The following is an 11,206-nucleotide window of genomic DNA, read 5'->3' as shown; positions in this document are numbered from 1 at the left end:
TTAGCTTATATATTATTTTTCAAGAAATTTAGAGAGAGTTGTCCGCAGTTGTATGATTTTTTTTTGTTCATTTTCGTAAATGTAAAATACTTTCACTTTACAATTTGAATTAAAATATTTAGAGAGTTCAAGAGATGGTTTTAAATTTGCATAACTATCAAAGTATACAACATAATTATCATTTTTAATGTAAGCAGTCCAGTGGGATCCTTCATTTTGCTTCTTGTCTAAATTAACAACGCCACAATCTTTTAAGATATTGTATTTGGAAGTTCATCAAGCATAAATACACCCCTGAAATTGGGTATTTTCATTAGCTTTGCATATTTTATAATGTCAATATTTGTAAGCGGTCTATGTGGAAAACTTATATACTTATATTAATTTTTTGATCCTTTTTTATACCAAGTTTACCCCCCTTATATAGTTTAATAAATAGTCCTTGTCCTTTATAAGGTTTAACAAAAAATCCATTTCCTTTAGAAGTACCCTCCATTGCTAAATTATGTCTATTCATTTCTTCTAACTGTTCTTTAGATGCTTTAGCATCGTTTACTGCTTTGGCAATTCCTGCAGCACCTCCACCAAGTGCACCTAATGCTCCCAATATCGGGAGCAAAAGAGGTAAAAATCCTCCAATTTTTTTAGGTGTTCGAATGATACGCTTTTTCTTCATGTTAAGCTTTCCACCTTTCTTTGTTTTCTTTCTATTTAAGCCCATTCCAAGCTTTTGTTTTCCCTTCATTATGGAAGTAACAGTTAAGTAAGCTACTTTTTTACTGAGAGAAGAATCCTTAGCTTTTACACTATTTCAATCCTGATCTTCTAACAATTTATCAGATGCGTGTCTTTTAGATAAATCTTCAGACTGAGAGTATGCTATATCATGTTCTTTACAAGCAGCATCCAATGAGTTTATACCAACATCGCCTCTGGCTATTCTCTTCTCCGATTTTGTACCAGGTCCAGAGTAGTTATATCCTGGTAAAATATATGAAGTTCGAAAGGAAGCTTGGTAATTAGTTTGTTTACTAAACCAAGACCTTTTTTTCGTCTCCTATTTATAGTTTTATGCACGCTGGAGTGATGCACAATCAATAAAATGTATTTAAGTACATGAAGATAAAATTGTAGAATTTAATGATAATATAAAAACAATTAATAATTTAAAAACAGAAATAGAACAAATTAAAGATTCCATTAACGATACATCACAAATTGAATCAATCAAAAGAAATCTTAAAAATGACATTAAAACAAAATTTGAAAATTTCGCACAAAACGTTTACGAAAGACTTAATCAAGAAGTAGCTTATTTTAAGAATGTTCATGATAAAATTGACAGAACTGAAAGAATTACAGCGATGGCAATAAATATGCACATAGTTAACCATAAAAAAGACATAGAAGAACTACAAGATCTAAGACAACAATTTAATAATACATTAGCTGAAATTACAAAATTCAAATCAGAAAAAATTTTGGCAGGTGAAGATAGAAATAAAAGTAAAGATAAAATTTTTGCAATAAAATCCAGTTTAGAGAAGTTAAATTTTAAATTGGATGAACTTTATGTAAGTCTAGAATCATTGAAAGAGTATGTAAAAGAAGAAAATAAAAATGTTAATGCTGATATTAATGAAATCAATAAGACCATGAACACTCAAATTAGAGAAGTGATAATTAAAAATCAAAAAGAAAGAATTAAACATCTAAGAGATGATATTGATAATATTGATCAAACTAAAAGTAAACTTATAAAATGATACTCTTAATGGTAAACAATTAGCTGATGTGCCTTTAGACAGTAGACGATATATACAAAGTCTTTCACAAAATATATCAAATATCTATAAAAAATTGGAAGAAGAACTAACAAAAATAGAAACGCAAATAGAAAATTCTGCAAATAATTCAACAGGTTTTCTATTAACAACAGTTAAAAAATATCTAGATAACCTAGTCAAAGAAATAGTTTAAAATTAATGAAATTTTTATTGAAACTAATAAGGATGTACAAAAAAATGGAAGAATGAGAAGAGACGTATAAAAGCTTTGTGGACAACTACTTTCAAAAACAAAATACCTTTTGGTAAAATTTCAAAAATATGACAACCATTAAGGAACAAGTAGTTAATGAGTTACATAAACCTGCCAGAAAAAATTATATGAAGAAGGGTAATTGTTAAAGGACTAAATGATCTTTTACAGACAGATATAGTAGAAATGCAACCATATTCCAAATTTAACAGGGGTTATAGATATATTTTAGTTGTTATCAATGTGTTTTCAAAATATGTTTGGGCAGAAACTATAAAACAAATCTGGTAAAGATGTTGCTACAGCAATGAAAACGATATTATTTACTTTAAAAACCACCCACAAAATTTGCAAACGGATAGGGGTACAGAATTTTTCAACCAACATTTTCAAAGACTGATGGAACAATTTAAAATTAATCATTATAGTACTTTTTCCAATTTAAAAGCAAGTGTAGTAGAAAGGGTAAATCGAACATTGAAAACCAGAATGTGGAAAATGTTTAGTTTACAAGGAAATTATAGATGGCTTAATATTTTACAAGATATCATTAAGGATTACAACAACACCAAACATGCAACAATTGGAATGAAACCAAACCAAGTAAATAAACAAAATGAAGAGAAGATTTTAAGATCAATATTTACTCATGCTAAAACAGGAGATTCAAAACTTGCCAAATTTAAAGTTGGAGATCATGTGCGTATAAGAAAGTATTGCGAGGCATTTTCCAAAGCTTACACTCCAAATTGGTCGAATGAAATATTTCGAATTAAAAAAAGTTAAAATGACAAATCCCAGAACATACGTAATTGAAGATGAAAGAAATGAGGAAATTCAGGGTGGATTTTATGAACAGGAGTTACAGAAAGCAAAACACTCTGACGTATACCTCGTTGAAAAGATTCTAAGAAGAAAAGGAAACAAAGTTTATGTAAAATTGTTAGGATTAGATAAAAAGTTTAATACATGGATTAATAAAAATTATGTTTTATAGCTGTTTTATGTAATTTATAATTAAATAAAAGCACTAATCAGTATAATATAGTTTTATTTAATATTTGGTTAAATTCAAGTATTAGCAAATCCTGTTAAATACATTTTAGTTCTGTATTCTTTGCTTAGTATTTGATCAAGTATAAGCTTACAATTATTAATTCGTTTTTCAAAACGTAGTCTATCTAAATAATAAGTTCTAAGTTCACTTTTTCGAGCTTGCTGATAAGGAAAATTCCACTTCACTAATACATAAAGTTTATCTTTCTCTTCCTGAAAAGTCACCGATTTCTTCATAATATTTTCTTTTAAGTCCACATCTCTTTAACCTGGTTTCGAGTTCCTCAGGATAGAGTATTAGAAACTCCAACATTGTTGAAACATTTTCACTATTTGGATTTTGATTTGGTTGTAAAATACGATAAATATTATCAATATGATCATCTTCCTGACTTGAAATGCTGGTTTGGAATACTTTAAATTAAAGTGAAAATTCTTGTTTCTTAATAATAGAAATCCTATAATCCACAACTTCCTTCAAACGCCATAAGGTTTCTATAGACTCATATCCTAAATATACATATCTCGAATATTCTTCTTTAATTTTTACAACAGGGAGGCTGTTAACTTTCTCAAAATATAATTTAAAGCCGTTGTTTATGTTCAACATTGGTTCGTTAATTTGCTGGGGAAAGCAGAAGTAATTTTCAATAGCACCCCGATTACTGTAAACATTTGTAACGATGTTAATAATTTTTGTGATAATTAATTTGTAGTGATTAAATTAATTAGCGTTTAATTATCAAATTATTTATAAAATAATTATTTTGTTAAAGGCAAATAGTAGAGTCTTGCTTCGTATCGATCGATACTCGCGGGGATACGGCGCGCGCCGTTGTCCCCACTCTGTGCTGCTTTCCCCACTCCTGTAGACGAGAGCAGTACCGAAAATCAAAAGTCGTCAGTTGCTTGGTACCTGGTTTGGTGAATAGACGACAGCTCCGCTCTGCTCCTCCGAAGGTAGCAACTCGACAGAAAGCCTCGCTTTCTACAAAGTACTTGCCCGACTACTCCTCGCACTCTCCGTAAAATTCTGCCATCCTGTCTTGTGCAGTGTCTGTTCTAGTGTAGTGCTACGCCACGTTGTTCATCAAGTGAAGCTTGTCGTTTGAAGACTTTCCTTCCAGTTTTCCTCGCTCAATCACGTGAACGTGTGTATTAGCCAACGCCTTCGGAAAAGCGGTGAGCGGCTTTACATTAAATTGTGAAAGGCCGTTCTCTGCCTTTCAAAAGGTGGCTATGAAGAGCAGTAGGTAGCGTCCTCTGGTCAGAATTTTCGCAAGTACTGTCGGGATGCGTTTCCTGTGCCTAATCTATCCGTGATTGATGGGAAAGCGTGAAAAACCTACAAATTTGACCGTGGGGTTCTGTTTTCACGTACGGTTGGATTGTGGGCTAGTGAACAAACGAAAGACAAGTTTCTTCTCGGGGTTAAGATTTAACTAGTAACTTTTTGATTTCGCGATCTTGCCACGCCTGCGCTACGCGACAGCCGTCATGAGGCCGCCTGCTGTCTTCGTCCCGGTGTGCATGCGGTGCCCGATTTTCTTTTAGAAAATAACCAGACACTGCGTAGCTGACTGAAGCGCTGTGTTGGGACCAGACGAATTTCGAAAGTCATCCTAACTTTCGAAAGTTAAAACATGCGCAGTACATTCTCCGACCGCAAACACTACGGTGAACTATCGTCTCACTTTCAGGGCCGCGCATGCGCCCTTGGTTAGAAAATAGAAAGTCTCGCGCTTGCGTAGAATCTTACTCCGCGCCATTTTACGCAAAACCCCTGAGCCAAGACTTTACGGCTGCTTCTCAGCCAATTTGAGTTTAATAAAGATTGTTTGTATTATTTTAATTTAAACTGATTGTTTTATTTTGACTTTACCTGCACCCCTTCATACCTGGAGTCTCCACTGTTTAAAGGCTACCCGTACTGGCAAACATGGACCTCTACCACTTTAAATAACAGAGGTGGCGCCCGAGAGATCTAGATTTACCACTGGGCGTCAATAAGGCTATTTTTCACAGAACCAAAGAAATAGCCTTACACATTGTTCCAATCTTCTTCACACAAAGTTATAGAGAAACCATTTTTTCCACCAATTATAATTTTCGGGGATAAATCTTGATTACTTATACCAACAACAACAAACTTTGACGAAGATTTATTCAAAAAATTAATTTTTGAATTTTAAAGATTTTCAAAAATTTTAGAAGAGATGGTGAATGTACTAAGTAACACCAAGTTCTACACTTGTTTTAATATTCAAACCCCTACCCATTCATGCCCCCACCCACTCATATACTCGACTCATGCGCACTGCTTATTATTCTATTCTCACAGATGTGGTGATATCATATTTCCTAAATAAAATTCTTTCATTAAAATCGTGGGTGTTTGGGAAGGCTTGAAAGGAAACAATGTTTTTGATACGTTTCGCGACTTTATTGTCGCTTCTTCAGGCATTATAGAAAAAGCAATTTTTTAAAAAATATCAAAATAAGATTAACTGACCACTTACCCAAAACATATATTAATCCACATTATGCCTACAAACATTCATGACGACTCCAACCGCCAACACTAAGACACTTGCAGACGAATCGAACAGAAACTTAACAGGTATTCTTTGGCCCGATATACACCGATGCTCGGTTTGTGTCGTACTGGCATCAGTTAAATTAATTTCGGTACCAGAAAAGTCTTCCCAAACACCCACGATTTTTTTTTCTGCATATTAACTACTGGGAACTAACAATAATAATCTTTAATTAAAGTATAATTTTCCTGTTTGAAATTTATAATAAAGAAAAATATTTAAAATGGTAATATGTAAAAATATTGCGACAGTTAAGAATAGATTAACGATATTTAAAATATTATATCCATTACTTCTTTGACTAATAAATTTGGTACAGTTGGATGATTCATTTTGAAAATAAGTATATTTTAATTCGGATCTTTTAATCCAATTAGTATCAAAAAGGTTTGATTAGAATAATGATATAAAACTATAAAAAACCTACTAACATTTTCTACTTTGTTGGTGAGATGCATAAAACTAATTATACTATTATTGATTATACCAACTTTCATAAATTGACAATTGTTATCAAGGATTATATTTGTCTCATTAGAGAAACATATTTCACATCGTGTTATATTAGGAGGGTAATGAACATAAATAATATTTTGAGATATGAAATAAAGGAGGATAAAATAGGATAGAGAAGCCATTAAAATAAAGTAAACACTGTATCAATTTATTTAATATATATATAAAATTTACATCCGTTCGAGAGGACAGTACTTTAATATTAGACTATATTTGATATCATAAACTAATATAAATACATTTTGCTCTAACAAATATATATTGAAAGCAGAGATAAATTATTACTAAAATCGCTAGATTTTTATATTTCCAATTTTTGTTAGTTCTAAATATTGGAAATAGTTGCTTATTAATATTTTTGTTAAGTCTTAAGCACACATTCAAGTTACATGTTGGTGCAAATTTATAATGCTCTTCGACAGGACAATCATCATACAACCAATCATAAATTTCAACTCCACAATAGTAGCATTTGCAAACATCACTAAACAAAATTGAGTAAAATCCTGCTCCAGCTAATATCTCAGGTTTTAATCTACCTTTCCATTTGTTAAAAGTAGAAAGCATTGTATCATATGTTTTATAAGCAACATTATCGATATCTTTATCAAAGCTTTCCAAACACATCTTATGAACGATCAATAGAAAATAAAGTAATTTAAAAAGAATCTACTATAAGTAGACCTACTATTAATTAAAAAAAGAGTTGTCTCCGATAACTGTAATATAAAACCTCATTAATATAATATCAATTTGTTTGTGTAAAACCTACCTTTCTTTCTACAGTGGTTACTAATTCTTTATTTAGACTTATGCTTGTGTTAGGATAATTCTTGGCATATTTCTTCGGAGGATTCTTGAACATAGACTTGATGTGATTATCTTTTGTCTGTTTTCAACGCAACAAGTGGGAATGTTGGGTCTACAATATACATATGAGTTTTATTATCTATTTTTCCTGTGTGTAATCAATTGGTTTTACCTCATTGTAGTTGATTTTTCCCTAAATTTCATCTTGTTTATATTACGATTTACAGACTGACGTTTCAATTGTTTGTCAGCTGATTGACAGATCAATCTTTGTAAATTAGGTTTTCGATCTTTTTAATCGGTTTTTATATGATCGGAAAATGTATTATTAATTTTCTGAAGATACTATGTTCATATATGGATTATAATTTTATTATGATGTAATAAAATGTTTCACTCAATCCGTATGCATTAAATAAAATTTTATGTCAAATTTTATTTTGGGTCTTTTGTTTTACTTGTTGCCTGTGTTAAATTTTATGTTGGTATTTCTGACTTGGAATCGAGCATGTTCTGAGGATTTTGCAAATAACTCGTACTTCTTCTACTTCGAACCGTCGTGGTAAACGCAGCATTTCTGATCCTGACTGACTGATAAAAACTCCATTGAATATTTTTGGCCTTGCCTTGCCGATCCGAATTGGGATTGCTTCTTTTGAGTTGTCTGGAATTCTTTTGTGGGTCGAGAAGACAGGTTGTGCAGTTTTGGCACTAGTTTTGGGCGATTTTGGCCTGTGTGTGGTTCAGAATTCCAGAGAAGCCTTGTAGAGGGATATATTCGTCAGTTAGTAAGAGACATGTACAGTTGTGTAATGTTCTTTTTTACAACTATTTATTTTAGAGGATAGGATTTTACAACACGGACTGTGTGTGATGGTCGTACAAGATGAGTACGAGGACTTTTAAAGAACCCTTTTCCAGGGAGTAACGTGTGGCGACGCCATTTTGATTTGGAACGTCCACATGGTGGAAGGGTATTTTATTATGTCCAAATCAGAACATGTCACTAAAATAGATCATATTTTAGGGTTCTTTCTTTTCCTTGGCTGTACTCCTTTAGAGTTTAAGATGATGTATGTTTAGATTAGGAATTTTTTTGTGCTGGATTTGGGGTACTGCATACTGCAACCAATGCTACTGTGACGTGAATGCCACTATGACGAGGAATGCCACTGTGACACTGAAGACCAGACACCTGGATTTTCTCATGGACTGACTGAAACAACCACTGGATAACAGATAAGACTTTGATCATCTCTTATTTTATTGCGTTTATGATTGGTTAAAATTTATCACTTTTAATATACGATCGTATGTGAACTTGGTTAGTATATATATATATATATATATATATATATATATATATATATATATATATATATATATATATATATATATATATATATATATATATATATATATATATATATATATATATACTAATAAAATATTCTTGTAAAAGTGAACTATCCGTAAAATAAATTAAACCATGAATAGTATCACAAAATATTGTTGTGACTAAACTGTGAACAACCCTGATGCGTATTTGTGATTATGATTAAATGACTGTAAAGAATAAAATGAAATTTAGATGTAAAAAAAATCCCCTGGTATATATATATATCCCCTGGTATATATATATAAAAAATCCCTATATATATATATATATATATATATATATATATATATATATATATATATATATATATATATATATATATATATATATATATATATATATATATATATATATATATATATATATATATATATATATATATATATATATATATATATATATATATATATATATATATATATATATATATATATATATATATATATATTTCATTAATTCTTATTTAAATATTTGCTACATTTTATGATAGATTTTGATAATTTCTTTTAACTTCAGATTTAGTATTTATTAAACGAATCCAGTACATTTTAGACCTTTCAATCAATGCATTTTTTCCATACACCTCCCTTTTGATATCTCTTGTTCTGCGCATATATTTTATTTAATTATTTACTGAGCTAGCCTATTTGTAACGGAACCTTGTGAACCGAAGTTCCCGTTATAGTGTAAAGTTACTTGTTTTAATATCGAAAAGTTGTATATTGATATTTTTAGCCGATCATACCAATAGGTATGGTTAGGGAAAAAAAAAGATTTTTAATTTCACTCAAAATGAGTTATTTGGGTCATAAATGACCTAAATACAAAATATTTTCATGGTGTCTGTCTGTCTGTCTGTCTGTCCGTCTGTTCGTCTGTCCGTCTGTCCGTGTGTAATAGGATAACTAAAAAAACCGCTGAACCGATTTTAACCAAATTTGGCACAAAAATACTGTAGCACCCGAGAATCTGGCCATTATTTTTTGGTGGGGGTGGGGTGTTGGTAAGGGGGTATGGAGGGCGTTAAAATTTAAAAAAATCGTAACTCCAAAATTACAGTAGCTAGCGAAACGCGGTTTTCAAATTAAGATTAGGAATAATATTTGCAACAAAATTTGTAATAACATCAATAATATATAACATATTTTAGTATATAATATATTTTTTTTTATATGGGCGGCTATACGTGCCTCCCGGCGCCAATTTTTTTACGTCCCTATTGAGTGAACGCTCCCTTACGCTACTGGGTCCTTGAGAGACTCTTTCAAATGAGGAGTATGTCCCTATTATCCACTACTAGCAGCATTTCGGTGGCTATTTCAGATCACTAGGAGTTAGCAGATATTATTGAGTTAAAATTTAAAAAAAAACTTTAATGGGAAAAAATGTATTTGCTTTGCCTACTTATAGAGTATTGTTTTCTCTTTCTAATAGTATAAAAAAACGTATTAACGTAAAAAATGGACTTAGCAGGTTATCACCTTTCACTGACGATATACAATTGCGGGATGGTTAAAAACATAAAATGCATTTAAAATTATCTGAAATAAAAACAATACGTCATTCCATGGTATTTGTTTAAAAATTTAAATTTTAAATATTTGTTAAATACTATTTAGAACGTATTGATGTAGATATATGAGTCATTTACTGAAAGAAATCAAGTATGCTGGGCTTTCACTCTTTCAACAAAAAGCGAGATAAAGGTAAAGTATTTGATTTACGGTCAGGGGTACAGAGATAACGGCAGGGTTGGGAGCAGTGTAGCCAGAACTTCTATCATTCTGTATAATAAATTTAAAAATACAATTTATATCATTACGAAAGTTTTATTTTTAAAATTTGCAGTTTGTACAAAAAGGTGGTGGAAAAGTCAATAAATCTCAGCAAAATGTTAACAGAGCTGGTAGAATGAGTGGGGGGTTTATCACTGCGACTTTACGGATCTATTGTGCCCCCACCCTTTCTTGAGTTATAACTCATCATACAGTCCTTGGGCTCTCACAAAAGCCAGTTCTGGGACGGTTTCATCTGAGACGGTTTTCAGTTGCACCTAATTTTATGGCACGAATGGTTGTAACACCTGGTACAATTGTGAGAACCTGACAACACTGGTTGGGAGTACGTAGGTAATATAAAATAAAAGTAGGTACCAATGCCAGAAATACTACATAAGCGAGGACCGCGACACTTAGGAAGTCGGAACCTCGATTACAAAATCGCGGTATTTTGTCGCGGTATTTTTCTGGAACGGTCGCTATTGTAACGCGACTCACGTGGAACCGGTATTCCCATCACTACATCCTAGTACATACTTTAGGTTTGCACTTAAACAAAATTCCCAAGTTTTTATTCTAGGAGCTTCAGATGCACGACGCACCATTGCCGGGCCCTGTAGAGTGATATATATTTTTGAGAAGCTCATAGCAAGGCGGATTGTATTGTATTTGACTAAGAGTGGGTCCCATAGGGGACCCTCCACTGAGGCCGCGAGGGCCTATTGTGGCTCAGTTTCTACAAGCTCTAATTTACAAGAGCGTCAAAGTTCATCCTCAAGACCCAGCCTCTTAATATAGGCCGTTATGTCTGAGGGCGATATGTCTTCTAGGTCTGATGGGTCTAGCATGGGTTTGCCAAACATTCAAACCTGGTCCTGCCCCCAGCGGGGCAGGTACACATAACGTACTTCATTGTTTCTTCATCTTCCATATAGAGTCGGCATTCGGCGTCTTCCACCAGTCCCATCCTCTGTAGGTGAGATCGCAGCCGGCAGTGGCCCGTGTACACT

The 11,206-nt window shown here is 32.2% G+C and overlaps 1 protein-coding gene across 1 annotated transcript; it reads right to left on the bottom strand.

Moving 5' to 3' along the window:
- Positions 1 to 811: 811 nt before the first annotated feature.
- Positions 812 to 6,836, bottom strand: LOC115878298 (death-associated inhibitor of apoptosis 1-like). The gene is made up of 2 exons (XM_030894753.1): positions 6,599 to 6,836; positions 812 to 1,011 (listed from the first exon to the last, which is right to left on the bottom strand). Exons 1-2 carry the CDS (start codon positions 6,834 to 6,836, stop codon positions 812 to 814), a joined length of 438 nt encoding a protein of 145 aa, XP_030750613.1.
- Positions 6,837 to 11,206: the final 4,370 nt, after the last annotated feature.

Source organism: Sitophilus oryzae, unplaced genomic scaffold, assembly GCF_002938485.1.
Source record: "Sitophilus oryzae breed Bouriz unplaced genomic scaffold, Soryzae_2.0 scaffold_1508_pilon_pilon, whole genome shotgun sequence".
Lineage (NCBI taxonomy): Eukaryota > Metazoa > Arthropoda > Insecta > Coleoptera > Curculionidae > Sitophilus > Sitophilus oryzae.
This window is presented reverse-complemented; position numbering and strand designations above follow the sequence as displayed.